Source organism: Perca flavescens, chromosome 12 (assembly GCF_004354835.1).
Source record: "Perca flavescens isolate YP-PL-M2 chromosome 12, PFLA_1.0, whole genome shotgun sequence".
In the NCBI taxonomy this organism is placed as follows: domain Eukaryota; kingdom Metazoa; phylum Chordata; class Actinopteri; order Perciformes; family Percidae; genus Perca; species Perca flavescens.
The window spans coordinates 23004202-23022661 of NC_041342.1; the positions used below are offsets into that span (position 1 = coordinate 23004202).

Here is an 18460-nt window from a genome sequence, read left to right on the forward strand (position 1 = left end):
CGGCATCTCATGGCAGTATAATTATCGCGGGTAGCAGGAGATTTCTTTATATAGGCCTAATTGTATTTTAATGTTATTTTAGAAGTTATCTGTTGTAGTTATGGGTGATACTGGGGCAGGACCATCACAGGAAAGAAAGAAACGAAGAACTAAAAGCTAAAAGGGAAAGACAACGGGCAAAAACGCGAGTCATCTTCGGTCAGGCTTTTTGACAGATGGAGAGAATTGGCCCTCAGGTATGTATGTCTATTTTATTCATAAAATAACGTTAGCAGTTATAGTTAGCGTATGAAACACTTGAAATGTAACGATGCACCTGTAACGTATTCTCTTATTGTAAATGAATTACAATAACGACATGACCTAACGGTAACGCTAACTCAGTAATAGAGCACCGTAAAGAAAAGATCTTTACGACGGCAGATGTGGTAAAAACTCTACCGCTTTTGTCCAAAGCGGCCGCTAGAATCAACACAAACTGAAAGTTACATGTAGCCAAATAATAATAATAATAATAATAATAATAATAATAATAATAATAATAATAATAATAATAATAATGATAATAATGATAATAATACAGGTACTACTGTGATGCTACTACTTCTGCCACTTATAGAAAGAAAGGCCAAGCCCCATGCTGGCAGATATAACGACTGAATCTCCTGCTGCTGTAGAGATGGCGATGCGACCCTGGACTAAGCAGGACAAAAGCGCACAAAGAAGTGCATCACTCCCACTGCTATGCGTTTTGTTATCAGGCTTTTCCTTCTCAAGTTTGGTAGAGCTAAACCTTTTCAAAACAATCATTGTATTCCCTGTAATTATTGGACGCAATTGGTACAGTATATTACTATAAAACCAGCTCTATTCATGAATTTTTACCACTCCTTCCTACTTATGTAGCTCAGCGCAAATTCTTTCATTTACTTACTTATATTACTTATACTGACATGATCATACACACTTACAAACTAACTAGACAGGGAAAGATAATGCACTTTATAATGTATTATAGAAACACAGCTTTATTCCATCACACGCTATTCCAAGATATGATTTCATTATGTCTAATATCTAATATATATGTGGATAGGCTTGTGCATACTGTAAATGCAATGACAAATTGTTAAATGCTATACAGTGTGTTTTAATATACTATGGAGCCAGTGGTACCCAACCATGTTGGTTTGTGACTCCTTTAACCTGCACTTGGCCAACAAGCAGTACACTAACACTACCATATTAGTTGATATATGGTGAACTAATAATCACTCCTTTTAGTTCTGTTTTTGTTCTCCACCACCTACTGAGGGACATATATGCCCCAATATGTTCACCAGCTAGCTGCTAACTTTGTCTGCTGTTTGGTACTGAGCATGTGTACATGAGAGTAGTGGGATTGAGCCAAAACAGTAAAGTTGCGTTCCAAAAAAATCAAAACAATGAGCTGAAAGCATAGAAATAGAATGAGTGTAGAACAGAAATTTACATTCAAATCAACATAGCAGGATGGTCAGTGCAGTGGCCATTTCTACGTGTACTGTTGTCATTGCAAAGAATTGTGACTGTTGTAGCGGGCTAACTTCCACATAAACCGACTTGCGGCAAGAGGTGAGGTGAGGTTTTGCAACAAACAAGCAGTGGCGTAGTTTGAAGCGAGGAGAGGCGTCTTTTGTATATAATCTGTAGTCTGTCCTACAGAGGACTTGAGGATTGCAAGATTTCATTGCTTTATATTTCTATTGGTAAGTGATCGAATTCTATTCAATAAATGACAGGCCAGATTGTTTTGAATCCTCAAAACAATCCTCAAATGTGACACACTTTACGCCCCACTGATGTGTTGTCTCCATAGACAGTATATAAAGTACAGATAGATGGACGACACATCTGCACTTCCTCCCACTGTACAAAAGTCATAGACAGTTAGATAAATGGACCAACAGACCCCGTTGCTCTGGACGGAGACCAGTGAAGTGAATTAGAAGCACTTTTCCGGTGAGCGCTGAGTGTTACTGCACAGCCTCCAACTGAGCTCTAAGACGTAGATGTGACGTGAGCAACCTGTCTGAAAGTTGTAAGTCTTCTGGTAGCTGTGCCAAGAGAAATCTCAATCATTCCCAATCTTGCAGAGACGGAGAGCGTAGGTATATGTCAGGAGATAACATAGGCACAGGTTAATTAATGCTAACTAAAATGCTAGTTAACATTAGTAATTAAACTTAAATAGCTAATGTAAGTTGAAACTGCCTGCAAGCTTCTCCTGTACTATACAGTAATTCCTCTACTATGCGACAGTAAGTCACGTGGTTATGACACAATCGTTAGCCTATTTTTACAAAAACGTCTGCTACGGAGCCATAACGTGAGATACAAGGTAATGGAGCCTTTTATACATTGTCGTGTTTCTTTAGAAATAAACAATGCACAAATAGAGTCTTTAAATGCTTCAGATGTAAAGTTATTCGCTGTCAAAGTGACGTCAAAATGAATGGCAGTGAATGGAATGCTAACGGAAGGTGATCGCTTTGTAGCATCAAAATGACGCCATAGGAGGTATACGATGTGGAGAGAGGCTTACCCCCTTGACAAAAGTGAAACCAAAATATCCTGGATTTTAGAGTAAGAGTCTGCGCAGTAGTGATCAGACAGTGGAGCCGCGGTATCAAAGTCCAACCCATGTCGAAGTCCCACCCATACACCTGCTCGACTAATCGCAAGTCAATCACAGCTGTCAATCATGACGTTTCACTTTTTTTTTGTAGCATCAAATAACTGATTAAAACTAAGTTAAAAAATGAACACTTGAACATGCATCAGCGTGAAAAGAACTAAGCCTATCCTAAAATTATAGAAACCATCTTTGTGAGAAATTATTTGTCGTGTACTTTGATTTTTTTTGTTTGGTCCATGTCTTATTCACTAAAACTGGGTTTATGATTAACAGCCAGACACCAGGGGGCAATCTAGATGTTTTGGCTTCACTTTTAGGGAGCTGTCAAGCCTTGCATTTGTTTACTTGTGACCCCTCACACAGGCTATGGGCTGTGGAAGAGTAGTCACAGATAATTGTATCTTTCCTAAACCCTTTAATTATCTTGGGATCCCTTAGATTTGTTTTGGTACCCCTCAGTGGGTCCTGACCCCCAGGTTGGAAACCAGTGGTATATACAGTACTGTGTGTAGGTGGAAGATCTATCACAGCTAACCTAGAATGTATTGGAAATATATGAAGCAAATGAATACGAGTTACTGGAGTAGAAATGTTTTTTTTTTTTTTTTTTTATGAAAACACAGGAAGATTAACATAAATCCTTTAGTGCACTTGATCTGCTGCTTTTCTGCTTCATATTGATAGGAAATCCGGACTCTTGACACTCAACAGAATCTACACTGAGATCTCTCTGTCCTTCTCTCTGATATCTGAGTTAAAGTGGGATTACAGTGAGCCACCTTCCATGTGTAGCTGCCTCTATTGTGAGATTTCAAGCACACGTTCTTTTGGAGCATATGGGGCTTACAGTCCTTCCTGCTGCACCTTCGTTGAGCAAGAGCATTACAGTAATCCTTTGTACAGATGAAAAAAAGAAGGCTGAGGCTCCTTGGGGAGGGGGTTATCCATGACATCCATGACATGTGGTAGTGACACTGTGGCCTTTGTTTCACCAGCTCAAATTCTTACAGGCCACATTGATGTTTCACTTTATGGCAGTTTCACCATTTGATGTTCCAGGATTATTCAAAGTCTCTAGATGTCACACTTCTATCAACAGCTTTATAATACAACATAATGTAAGTGTAGAAAGCAAGAAGCTCACTTTCAGCTCTGACAAGTAATGGTGACTACTCATGGCCAAAAAATAAATATCACGAATCCAGGACATTTACATGCAATGAATAATAAATGAAATATATTGACTCAGGTCTGTAAATTTCCTTTTTGTGGAAAAAGGCCTGTTTTTTTGACAAATCAGGTGCATAATGTTAATAATCAGTTAAGTCTACTTAATTTCTCCTATCATAAACAGTTGTCAATGACACACGTCATACTGCTGACAAGAAGATGTACCTGTCACTGCCAGGAAGTCAATACAAGTCAGTATCTCTAAAAATAGTACAACCAGTTTAAATGGAGGTCAGGGCTTATGGCACGTTGTTATTGATACTGTCTTGTAGTTGTATAGCAATCAGAGTCACGGATCAGAGAAACCATCCATGACTTGCTGTATCATCGCTGTGTTTTTTAGTTTTTTTCTGTATGCTGAGTTTAAGAAAACCAATTCACTTATTCTTGTTCATCTAACTCCGCTGCCTGAGCTGACATTGCTGTCAGATGCTAGGTTTATATCCCCTGGGCTAGTCGGTGAACTGCTGTAGCTTGATGAGCTCTCAGCCTCTCTATTGTCTCTGTACTGTGCTCTTTACTCCACCCTATCATTTTTGTTACATCATTTTGTTCATAATAAAGTATTGTTTTAAATGCTTGTGTGACCAGGTCGTCGTTTACAACACACAATACACTTCACCTCATCAACATGATGTCCAGCAAATGAGATCTAAATGCATAGATGTTTGATGAGTTGGAGACATACATTATTTGTTTTTTACGCTTTCCTTTTAAAAAGAACTTACTTGTAATTGTATACTCTTTTCAATCTATCAGTACAACCATTAGGCTGCATTATTCTGAAAAGCATACGTATACAGTATGTACCCGACTTTTATGAGAAGTGGCAATGGCTTCTGCCTCCTGACAACTACTTATAGTCACAATGTTACTTGATGAGCACATGGCCTTGGCCCAAACCCACTGAGTCACCGACATTTAGTGCTTTAAACCTATGCTCTATTCCCTAGTACATTAGCGTAGGAGATGCTGTGATACCATATTGAAGAATGTCAATCACATATGTGAATTTCAGATTCATTCATTTCTAAGAATGTGAAAGCCAACCAAAATACCAAAGTTGAAGAATTACCATACGTTTACTGTCATTTTCTTTGTCAGTGTGGATCAGCCATATGTTTGTGTGGCTGCTACATATCATACATATCAAACTCTTCTCCACCTTTGACCTTCAGATCTCAGTTAATGCATTGGTAAATAAGAGCTTCCAAAGGCTTTATCAAAATGTTAACGCTGTCTTTAACTAGATACCATATATATATATATATATATATATATATATATATATATATATATATGTTTCTAGTCATGTCATTTTAATTCCAAAAATAAAAGAAACATGGAAAATACGGAGGCAGATATTGGAGTGGCCATTGATTCTGCATGACGCGTTCATGGGATAATCTGGTTTCCGCTTTGGCTGGTGTGCAGATGGCGCTGAGAGAGAAAAAAAAATGGGGACAGGCAGGCTATAGGGCTGGGCCGGATATTCACCCCTAGATAAGCTCTACTGAAACATGCATCATGTCAACAGACCAGTCTGTACATCCCAATCTAAATACACTTTGCTGTCATCAGTTGGCATGGCAGAAGAGAGAGAAAGAGAGAGAGAGAGAGAGAGAGAGAGAGAGAGAGAGAGAGAGAGATAAGTAGGATATCAACCAAGACTGTGTATGCGTCTGTGGATGGATTGACGGTGCTGCAACTCATCTCTGAGTGGATGGGAGGGGATGGACAGACATTAGTACAAACACAACAGCTGCAAAGTAACAAGCCAGACATCCACCTTCAATATCCATTATTGCCTCCATTGAGTCACAAGCAGGCACCAAGAACATTGAGTGAGTTTCAGACTCAACACGAGATCCAGCAGCATGTTTATTGTTTGCCCTGATTGCTTTTACATTCCTGTGTGCCGAAGTGGTGTGTTTTAACTGTGGCTGTGTTTGGTCCCCTGCCTGCATGCACAATTTCAGATTAGTCGTAATTACTCTTGTCCTCATGTGCCTCACGTTTGGCAGGAAACATGCACTGAAATGACCTGCTCTGAATCTGGGGGAGTAGATCATGAGCATGAATAAATGCACAAATACAGTAGGCTATTTGTGCCGTTTGCCTTGTGTTTAAACAACATAGATTAAGACAGAAAGAGAAACATATGACAGACACAGAAGAACGATAGAGACAGAGAGAAAGTGTGAGAGAGACAGACAGAGAGAGAGAGAGAGAGAGAGAGAGAGAGAGAGAGAGACACACGCACACACACACAGAGTGACGGAGGGACGATTAACTTCTCATCCAGTCTTTGCTGTTGCATAGATTGTAAGTAGCTTATTGCACAAAGCACCCTGCATGTAACCGGTGCGTTTGCATGATTTGTTTTGGGAGTTTTTTTGTGTGGTGGACATCACTGACCTCATGCAGGCAACTAAGAGCTTATGGCCTAAAATAGTCAAACTGGAGAATCTGGCAGGCTGTGCGCTTCTCAGAGTGCATCCAAAGCTATACAAGGGCAACAGGTTTACTTTCATAGACACATGACCCTTTAATCCATTATGTTGAAAAAGGTAGATGGATGCAGTAAAAAAAAATCTCATCTAGCTTGTGTTTACCTATATAATAATGCACAGCCAGGAAACCAAATCCTATAGGCTATTCAATGTATTCATGTGTTTTGTGACTACAGTTTGCTCCAGGCTGCTTTGTATACTTTGTGTTGGCTTCAACTCTCTGTTCTTTTGTTCTTGTCTTAATGCCTTTTCTTTTCATGTCTTCTGTAAAACACTTTGAATTGCCTTGTTTGTTTCTTCTAGTCAGGGCAGATCCTCCCCAGAAACTCCTGCTATTTCGTGGCTTGTTTTAGTCATTAATCACTGGAAACATTGTGCAACCAGTGTGTTGCAAAGTGTCTGTGACGCAATAAACAACAACTCTGGAGTACAGAAACTAATTCACATTCATATCAGGAAATGTCTTACTACCCTGATTTCTCAAATGGCTACAAATCACTTCTCTCTGAAGTCACTACAAAGTAAATTGATGTTTCATCTATTCAAAAGAAAAGGTGAGGCATGTAGGGTTAGCAGCCTTGATTTCTCAGATGGCAGCAAACCCCACTTTATATGTACGTATGTAGGTGGGGGAGAGTGACTGCAATGACAGTAATACTCGCCCAGTGACTGCAGATACAGTATGTCCTCTCTGCAGATCAGTTCAATTTAGTTTACTTTGGTTCAATCCATCAATATCAAAGTCTAAATTCAATCAAACTTAGCCTGACAAGCCAGACCCACATCAAGATATTTGGTCTGGGAACTCACCATTGACAGGGCTCAATCCGAGGGGCAGGATAAACGGTTGTCTTTCAAATTCCCTGTGCACACAATAGGATAGCGGTACAACCAGGCAGAGCAACGAAGAAAGTAACAAAGCTAGTTGATAGATTAAACTTTTGCCGTATCCGATCTTTGTTCTTTTCTCAAAGAAAAGTTTAACTCCAAGTCTTCCAGAAGACCACTGTTCCCAGTAGCAGCAGCCATAAGCCCCACCCACCGACTATACACATGATGTGATTGGCCTGACTAGAGTTTGGTTTTTCCAGCTCACAAGCCAACGGAGAGTGCCCAAATTAAATTTGCTGCCACTAGGGTGCATCTAGATTTCTAGGCTAAAGAAAACTGTCTTGTCCGCAAATTTGATTTCAAGGAGTTTAAAGGTCCCATGGCATGAAAATTTCACTTTATGAGGTTTTTTAACATTAATATAAGTTCCCCCAGCCTGCCTATGGTCCCCCAGTGGCTAGAAATGGCGATAGGTGTAAACCAAGCCCTTATGAGGTCATAAGGAGCAAGGTTACCTCCCCTTTCTCTGCCTTGCCCACCCAGAGAATTTGGCCCGCCCATGAGAGAGAGAGACATCAAGGCTTGCAAACAAGCAAAGTGGCAGTTGGTCAAGGCTACACCCCCCCCCTCGCCTCCTCAATAGGTACAGACACAGAAATAGCACATCCTAAGGAAAGCTCATTGTGGGACTGGCTTTAGTGGCTGTAATTCTGCACCAAGGCTGAATTTCGGGAAAGAGACTTCAGATACAGTATTAGGGGACCACTAAGGCCTATATAAAAGCATCCAAAAAGCAGCATGTCATAGGACCTTTAACATTGGCTATAAATGGATTATTTCAACACAGGGAAACACACATTGTATGGAACAACATTGCTAACAGCAAAAACAACTTTTTAAATCTTTATATCCTTAATGAGTCATATTAAAGGGATATTAAGCTGGGGAACAAAGGACCCTGGGAACATGGATACACTCCCGTGTGGAGCTGTGGTGCTCTTACCTGGATACGACAAGGGGCAAAATTAACATTTTCAACATCCTCATCAGCAGCTCTCCTGGAAACTGGAAGTACTTCACCTCCTGCAAGTGACAGAGAAAAATACATCAAAGAATTGCCAAAACAAAATGTTTAAAAATGAGAATAAAGCCTTGTTCGCACTGGACAATATTATAATATAATATAATATATTTAGCTGTGGTTAAAAATAAGAGCACTGAGCTTCAGTGTGTATTCAGATTATATAATTGCATTTACTCTTCACAAAAGCAGCCGTACTATATGCGCAGCTGCATGTGTTTGGTAAGAAAGTCTGAATAGAAATCTCCAAATTAAAAACTCCATTGTGTTGAATCTGAATCTGTCCCCTCATCCGTGTTCACAGACGCTGAAGCTGTTTGATTTAATCATGTTTCAGTCCTGTGACACTTTGCAGAGGCTTCCTTGAAATTGGTATTCAATCATGGTAATCATGATAAATATAATATAAAACATTATTTATACTAAAAGTTATGTTACTATTGTGAGAATTTCAGTTTGATGAGGCAGTGAGCAGACGTTCGCGCTATCAACTCGGCCGACAACACGCGATTACCCACGGACAGCAACATTGACCCTCTCAACAAGAACACCCCTGAGGCTCTACTCAGTAAAGAGCGTGATTTCTTTTACGCCGACATGGCGGTCCTGATACAACAATCAACAGAGTCCCTGAAGCTTTTATTGATAACTATTTTATCTCTGCTGTCAATAGCACAGAATACTCAACTTAAGCAATATCTGATCACGCTCCATTGTTACTTAACCTCTCATTCGTAGATCTCTCATGTCTCCTTTTCTACTTTGGGAGACATTAAAGGCGGAAGTCCGTGGAGAGATGATACAGTATCTTACTCTGCTAGGCAAAATCAATTGAAAGAACAAAAACAGTAACAGCTTATGGAAAACAATACAATTGGACAGCAATCTCTCAGTGTCTCCATCCACTGAATTAGATGAAGAAAGACAAGATCTTGAGATGAATTATCATTTACTCTCAATGCAAGGGACTGAAAAGATACTTTTACGATCACACAGATTTCTTTATGAGCACGGCGAGAAGGCAGGCCTTCTTTTGTTACACTCATAGTTATCCCATCTGTCCTTAATACAACCTTTAAAGGGGTTTTCTCTGAGCTATATACCTCACAATGCTCTGCTGATGATGACACAGACATGAAAGGTTTCTTGACAACCTGGAATTTCCATCCATAGCATCTAATCAGGTGAGTGATGGATCAACCTTTATAACCTAGTGAAATTGCAGACTCAATTAAACTAATGCAAAGTGGCAAGACCCCTGGATTACGGAACATACGTAATTAATATACAGTATACAGTTGCAATACAAAGTAAACACATAAAACAATTACAGAATGTCAAACAACTCAAAGTGCACATGTACATTCAGTATACATGGCTTCATAAAGAAAACATTTAAAGTGATTAAATGGAATCAGACTGTTCAATTTCATTAGAAACTGCAGGTTATAACCATTCATTTATTCCTTCTTGCTCAGACCCAGCTTTCCAGATCTGGTCAAAGAAACCTGCAAATTATCAACGACCTCAATGCTGATGGCGTTTTCTATTCTTTTTCGGATTTATCAGCAATGTTTAACCTTCCAAATAGCCATCTATTCCGCTACTTTCAAATTTGACACTATTTACAATCTCAATCGCCTAACTTTCCTAACCAACCTCCAGGTTCTATGGTTGATAAATTCCTATCACAAAACTCAAGTCAACGGGGCCTCATATCAACTGTTTAGTGTGAATTTCACCATTGTGGGATTAATAAAAGATTTTGAATCTTGAATCTTGAATCCTTATAATCTCATTTCAAACATAAAGTCAAACTGTTTGGACGCCCCATGGACCACTTGGAGCCAGGATCTCGGTGTTACTTTAGCAGAGGAGCAATGGGAGCAGATATTAGACCGCCTACACTCCTCTTCGATATGTGCAAGACACAGCCTAATACAGTGCAAGATTCTACCCAGAGCCCACCTTACAAACGCAAGATTAGCTAGAATATACCTCAAGGGAACTGATAAGTGCAACACGTGTAATCAATCGCCTGCCGACTACATGCACGTTTCTGCTCTGTCCCAAGTTATCAGCTTTCTGGTCTGCAGTATTTGATACAATTAGCAACATTAACATGTGATAATAATAATAATTTACCACACTCCTCCCTAGGAGGCTCATTCTTCTTAAATGGACTCAATCCTCCCCTCCCACACATAACAAATGGATTGTTGAGGTACTGCAATGTGTAAGGCTTGAAAAGATCAGGTAAAAAGGTCAAGGATCAGGTGGTGAAACTTCTCACTCAAACTGCAAAACTACACAGCAGATCTCCGAAACCATAAGCTATTTCTCAGCCTTTCACTCAGTTTTCAATTGCATAAAACACTTTTTTCAAAACATTACACACAATTCTCTACCTAAGACACAAACATCTAACAGGAAGTGCCTTGCTTTCCTTTTCTAAACACAACCTATCAAAATGCTAAACTTATTTACCAGGGCACACACACTCCTCACATTTGCAAACACATTATGACATAACTGATCACTGCTTTAGTATAGGCATATACATAGGTCAAAGGTCAGATTACTTGTTTTGAACAATGGATGCCAACAATAGACAGAGAGCAAGGGGAGTAGGAGGGAGAGACAGGGGACAACAACGAGGAGGAGGAGGAGGAGGGAAGAAATGGAAGGAGAGCCATCTCTGATGAGATCAGGGCCACACTTATTCATCATGTGATCAACCACGGATTGACCAATGAGAGAAGCCCATCTTGATTAGCTTTACAGTGGCGTTCAATGACTATTTCAGCCTTACAAATCAATCAGACTTTGTTTTGCACAAAGTGCATACAATTCACCCCCCCACAAAGCACACACAAACACACACACACACACACACACACACACACATTCTTTATTCTAAAAATGATACCTTTGGTTTACATATGTTTGTGGTTTTGTTTTCTTGTTTCATGCTATATACAACACCGTGCTACTCTTACAAACGTGATGTTTTGCCCAATAGATATTTTCTGTTTTACTGTAACATTGCATTGTTGTTTACAGTGCACTTTTCAACCATTTTCAGCAGATTACTTTCTCTCTAGGACATTTAAAATGTAGATAAGCCTATGAAAGACAAAAGAGCTTTAGATTTAGAACAACAGTGTGTACATGGTATATCCAAAATTTACTATTATGAAAAAAGTGTTTGCCATTTGATGCAAATGCTTCATTTTGAGATGTCAAGGAATAATCAGATGTCTTTCAGAACACTCACTTTCTTTATACGTGGAAGATTTATTATTATTTAATTATGCCCCGATATCTATACCCCCAGACCCCCAATCTTTTTCAGGTTTTAGATTTAACTTTTCAAAGAGTGAATGCTTTCTTGAAATTATCTAGCACCTCAGATACACGAATTCCCCCATTAAGATATGGATAAGCAATGTTACGTATTTAGGTCTGAATATCTGTTGACAATTATCAGACCTTACAAATTTAAATTTCCCACCTTTAATTGACTAATTTAAATTGACCTGGAAAGCTGTAATATTTTGCACATAACCACTGCTGGGAGGGTGAATTGCATTACAATGAATGTGCTTTTTTGTATAATAAACAAATGAAGTTCCTTTTTTTATGGAAAGGCAAGGCCCCCAGGATCAAGAGAGTGTTTTTAGAGAGGCATAGATCTGTAGATGGATTGACATTTCTTAACCTAAGAAAGGATTATTGAGCTGCCACTATACACAAAATGACCCCCTGGATCCAGGAACCAAAACATCTTTGAAGGTGACATAATGGGTCAAGGCCAAAACAAATAATAATAATAAAAAATGGCTAAACAATTCTGTTAATGTTACAAAGGTTTTCTAAACAAGAACAGAATGTCTGGGTGCACTCACTATCTAATAAACCAGGTTACAGTACTACTTACTGTAATAATGGATATTTTGTCTAAATTTAATAAAAAGTAGGAATTTTAAATGCAGTAAGTATTCAGCTTAACACACTTGTAATGTAGGTGTGAAGTTATAGAGTGGATGCAAATATTTACAAAATTAACACATTTCTAGAAAAACATGTTATATCATAAGGACAGTAGGTCATGAGGAAAAAAAGCTAGTAGAAATACAAAACAAAGGTGAAGAGTTGGAAATGAATAAACACATAAATGTAAGTACAGCACATCTGTGCAGTGAGATGAAGGAGCAATAAAAGCTTTTTGATACTGTTTTGGAATGACAGAGCTTTTAGGCCAAATGACTGAGTGTGTGTGTGTGTGTGTGTGTGTGTGTGTGTGTGTGTGTGTGTGTGTGTGTGTGTGTGTGTGTGTGTGTGTGTGTGTGTGTGTGTGTGGAGTGGGGGCTGGTACATTTTGGGTTTATGTTATATGTCAGTCTGTCAACATAGTATTTAGAGTGTGTGTGCATGTGTGTGTGTGTGTTGTCTTTGTGCAGGAAGGACAAGCTGTCACCAAGTCCCTCATCTGCTGACAGTGAAGCCAACACACTAGCTGTTTCTGATAGACGCTTGGTATACTCATGCACAGACAAACATATAGTCCATGAGCTTATGCATGTACAATTTGTATACAAATACACAACATTAATGTGTCAAGCTTGTCTTTACAGTCACGCATCAAGCCTTTTATTAAATCCCTGTTTGAGATACTGATTGTCTTGTGACCAATAAATGCTGAGATAATATTATAAACTATAACAGGGTGGCAGAGTCAAGCCAGTTTTTTCTCTAGAGAAAAACACCTGTCAGCCTGAAAAATATACTTTGAGCTGGTAGAGTTGCAGGGACACTGCTCATTCAAGAAAAAAATCCACCCTTGAATACTCTTGAACTGTTAAATACTGTCAGTGCATGAGGTACAAAGCTGCATTTTTGAATATGTGCTGTAATTTACATTTTGACATTTCTGTTTGCCCTGGCTTTTAACAAAATGTAAATTTAAATACCATAGAGCACAACAGTTTCGGAAGAGAATATCCCATACATATTATGAATCAGGATTTTGATTATCAGCCATTACCATCCAAAGTAGACTTACCACAAGCTACTGTAGAGATTGTGAAACAAGTGAAGAAGTACTACACTAACCGCAATCATAGCTTCAACAGCGATGTCTTTGAATGGTGGAGCTCACTGTTACTATGGAAATGTGAGTGAAAGAATGGGAAATTCACTTCTAGAACCAGAGCCGTTCAAAAAGTGGGCGGTCACTGTTGAGCTTTTCATGAAACCTTAAATCTGCACCATCCATTTTGTTCTTTAACTTTATATGCTGTTTAATTTTCTTAACTTTGCTGTGTTTTTATCAGATAGTCTGCCATTTTACTCATTTTAATGTTGCTTGGCCTGTGGTATTGCTGCTTGTAGCTTTCTCCAGAACCATTGTACCCCATAATTACTTACAGAAGGACCACTGCATACTTCTGACTTACTGTGTACATCTACATTAGAGGAAAACATTGTAGTACTAGATTAACGTGAAAGAGAAATGTTACTGGTTACGTTGCAGATTCAGATTTCACTCACAAAATATCACAACTAAATTAGTAATCACAGTTTTATAGTTAGATGCCATTTATTCCGTTATATTAATGACTTATGTAAAGAGTTTTTGATGAGACTTTTGATTGCAAAGCCCAAATCATATGGTCCATTCGGTCTCTGTCAACAGAATGACAAAAACAAAATAGAGACCTATACAGCTTGATTGTTTGGGCACGTAAGGCATGGGACGAGAGGCCAAAACATTTCATTAATGCTATGAATGCTGTAAATGCAAGCATGCATAACACCACGACACACACACACACACACACACACACACACACACACACACACACACACACACACACACACACACACACACACACACACACACACACTTTTTATCACAGGTTATCACTTTGTATTCGTGAATGCAGGGTGAGCATGACTGTCCTCACCTTTGTTTTCACCTTCACCCTGCCAGCTGCTACACAGTGGACTCTAATCTCACCAACACCCTCTTCACTCTACACTAAAAACCGAAAACCATTTTTCTATGGAGCAGAGTGTTTCCTAATATAATTGAATCATGCTGTTCTCTCTCTCTCTCTCTCTCTCTCTCTCTCTCTCTCTCTCTCTCTCTCCATGTGTGACCTGTAGCCAAACATATTTTTTGGGAAATATAAAAAACTTCGAGGTCAAGGTGTTCAGGGTTGTTGAGTATGGAGAGGCACTCATCAGGAAACAATCAGGATACACTCTTTTTTGTTTTCCTGCTGAGAGAGTACAAAACAGATTGTCTAGATGGTTGACCACAGTCCCAGCCCACTGTGTTTGTGACAGAGACACAAAAATTTGTTTTGTTCCTCCATGGAAAACAACATTCTCCCTAATCTGTACCAACATGATATATGAAAGTCATATATTACAACCCTCAGTGACTGGCAAAGACAAGCAAACTAGAGCTAAATGTTTAACCCCCATAAAAGCTAATTATTTGATGTCTGATGTTTGAAGTGCCCTCAAATAGAGAGAACTTCAAACATTGTGCCCTGTTGTGTTTGTTGTGTTTTATTCATACTAGCAGCGTGGCTTTAGGGATGGAAATGTTGGACTCTCAGTCAGTCCATCACTTTGGTCCAGAGTACTGACTTATCTCAACAGCTATCAGGTGGATTGCCATAAAAAAACTTATGTACAGACATTGATGGTGCCCGGAAGATAAATGCTAACGACTTTGGTGATCCTCTAATTTTGCTTCCCACGCCATCATGAGGTCACACTTTTGATGTGTCCAGTGTGATTTATGACTAAGTACCTGCAAAAATTTTGACGCTACAGTCAGCCTCAGCTGTACTTTGTGTTCAGTGCTAACTAACAAATGTTAGCATGCTAACTCTTTAAACTAAGGTGGTTAATATAGCAGACACTATAGGCTCCCCACCAACTACCTCCAACAGGAAAGAAAATGTAATCATCCAATTTCAAATCCATTTTCATGGTTCATGTATTTCTTGCAATAAGTTCAATCATTATGAGGGTGCTTAGAGAAATAATCATCCAGTTGCCTGCATAAATGTATTTTAAGATTCTGTTCATCTTTAGCGTCTTAGCATTCTTTGAACTCCAACAATTTAATTCCACTTCCCATTCAGTCGTGTGTGAATTATATAAGTGAACACGAATGTTACTGTATGTTGTTGACTTCATGTCTCTGTGAGTGATTGACAACTAATCTCCCCACCGGCAATCCCTTTCCATGGATGTACTGAGTCCGGCTGAGAGGCTATAGCCAATCTGTGTGACTGTTGAGATATTGTTTCACATTTATAAAATGCAGAAAAAAGCTATTTGAAAGTCTCTTGGAGATGTCTTTTACCATTACAATGTGCCTGACGCAGCAGGCAAATTGGCAATTGGAAGAGCCAATTTTAATGTCACTCTGGGAGCAAGTTAACCATTCTCATGTAGTGTTTTTCTTTTCTTCCCTCATCTAAACCCTGAAGGCTTCCTAAAACTGTATTTTTTACCCTAATTTTTGGCAATTCCAGCATGAGCAAGATACTGAACCTTGCGCCAGTCTCTTAGTGAAATTTAACGTAGCCATCATCAGCAAAGTCTTTTCCATCTGTCCGAAGAGCAATCTACGTCTTGTCGTCTTGTTTTTCACTTTAATGGTAGATTGTGGTGATAATTGATCAAATGTGATGGGCTTTGACAGGCTAAGAGAGGCTGGTTTGTAAATTTAAGGGGAAAACATTATTATTTGAACTGAATTTGTGTGTGGACAAAAAAGAAAACGTCCCCACACGCTTAATTTTGGGCTTAAGCCTGGGTTTTTAAAGGTTAAAGGTTAGAATCATGTCTTGGTTAAGGTTGGGGTTCAGCATGTAGCAGTTAAGGTGAAGCCTCCAGTTGCAGGGAACATGGAATTGGGTAATTTCTTGTATTAGGAGTTTAGGCTTCCGAATCCATCACGGCATTTAAGAAGAAGAAAGGGTTGTTACACACGAGAGGGGGGAGACAAGGCAGCCAGGCAGGCGGTTGGGCAGGTAACAAATGTTAGCATGCTAACACTTTAAACTAAGGTGGTTAATATAGCAGACACTATAGGCTCCCCACCAACCACCTCCAACAGGAAAGAAAATGTAATCATCCAATTTCAAATCCATTTTCATGGTTCATGTATTTCTTGCAATAAGTTAAATCATTATGAGGGTGCTTAGAGAAATAAATGTGACAAACACCACTAGGCATTTTAACCAACTGACCTGCTCAGAGAGCTGCTTGCCTCTGAGGAAGAAGCCCAGCAGGCAGCCAATGACCACGGCCAGCACAGACAGGATGAGTAGTCCGTTCTGTTTGCAGACATTCTTCACCCGCCCCCACACTTCGTCCAGAGCCACCGCCATCCTCCTCCTCCACCACCTCCTCCTCCTCCTGCTTGTCCTGGTCCTGACTGCAACTTCGCAAACCCCCGGCAGCAAAACCACCAGAGCAGGCCCCCCCCCACCTTTTTACCACTTATTCAGCCATCTAGAATCAGCACAGAGCCAACAGCCGCCACCACTCCGGAAGAAATAGAAAAGTGTGGACGCAGCAGGTGGGGCAAGGATGAAGACTACTGAAGGAGAAGGTGGGATTGAGACAGAAGAAAGAAATTAGAAAGAAAAAGTTCAAAGAAAACAAAAAAAGTGGGGATCTTCTTAACGGAGGGGGGGGTGAAAAGTCAAATTAAGGAGGTAGTTGTCCAAAAATAAAGCACTTCAGGAGTTTCTGTGTTCCTTTTCTGAGCTGCTTCCTTGATTATTCCACATGAGACTAAGAGCATCACACACTCTTTATCTGTGTCTATATGTGTCTGTCTGTCTCTCCCTCTCTCTCTCTCCCTGTCAGTCACCTCCCTCTCTGTCTCTCTCACCCCCCACACATTCCTCCTGGTGGCCAACAGGGGGCTCTGCGACAGCTGGTGGTATTGTCATCAGGGTTAATACCACGATCCTATTAGGCTGTGCTGCACGACTCAGATCTAAGGCTGGATTAGAGAGCTCTCTGAACAATTGGACAGCAAATTGTTCCAGACCACAAAAAAAGAAGAATAAAACGGAAAAAAATGTGCACAAGTGACATGAGGTAAATAACAGCATAGAACAAAAAAAATGGTGAGTTGTTTTTCTGTTTTACAGAGGTACCACACACATGATTGAACATAATGATGGTGACACAACTGAAGGTACACACAGAAATAAGCACGTAAACACAGTTAGTAGGCCTATGTGTCCTCAGGAATTACTTATCATAATTTATGTTCTCAGGCACACACACACAAACACACAGACACACACACACACACACACACACACACACACACACACACACACACACACACACACACACACACACACACACACACACACACACACACACACACAGTATACTGTGGAGTGTGTCTTCAGATGGCTACAGGCAGATCTGTGAGACACATTCTGGTTCAGTGTGGGCAGGGTAAAGTGGAGGTACTGAGTGGTGGAGGAGCCTTTTTCTCTTTTTCCTTACCGTGCTGTCGCTTTGTCCTTCCAGCAGTGCTTGTCCAAAGCGATGTGCTCCCAGTTGCTTATGGGAATTTGAAAACTTCTTGAGGGTGATACTTAATACTGTCCTTGAATTGTTTTTTTGTATCGCCGGGGGCTCATTTATACATCATTCACACACAAACACACACAGAAGGTCATAAATATATCTGAGCACTTTCATACTCTGTGGTTAGCAGTCCATTAGGCCTACATACGCAGTGGCCCAGGTTGAGTGTACTAATGTGAATGTATGTCAACCAATATTTACATAATTGAATCCACAAGCAATTTCATTACCACATATTCTATATAGAAGGTGTCTTCAATTTGCACTTACTGTAAGATGTAATTGGACAGCTAAAGAAGCAAATGTGTTATATGTGCACACAGCACATACATAGTCTTTTGTAGTCAGAAGTCTGGCTAAAGACGACCTGTGTTGGGCAAGTTACAGTACTTGAAAAATGTAATCAAAAAAATATTTCCAAGAGTAATACCAGAAAAGGAGACATTGTGTTCTGAGAAGACAGGGAGACTCATATTG

The 18460-nt window shown here is 39.7% G+C and overlaps 1 protein-coding gene across 1 annotated transcript in view; it reads right to left on the minus strand.

The window, feature by feature from the left end:
* Window positions 1-16755, minus strand: part of slc1a7a (solute carrier family 1 member 7a) — a 37071-nt gene extending 20316 nt beyond the window's left edge. The window contains exons 1-2 of the mRNA XM_028593465.1: window positions 16615-16755; window positions 8255-8334 (exon numbers count right to left, since the gene is read on the minus strand). Of these exons, the coding sequence (XP_028449266.1) occupies window positions 8255-8334; window positions 16615-16755 (221 nt within the window). The remainder of the gene's footprint in view (window positions 1-8254; window positions 8335-16614) is intronic.
* Window positions 16756-18460: the final 1705 nt, after the last annotated feature.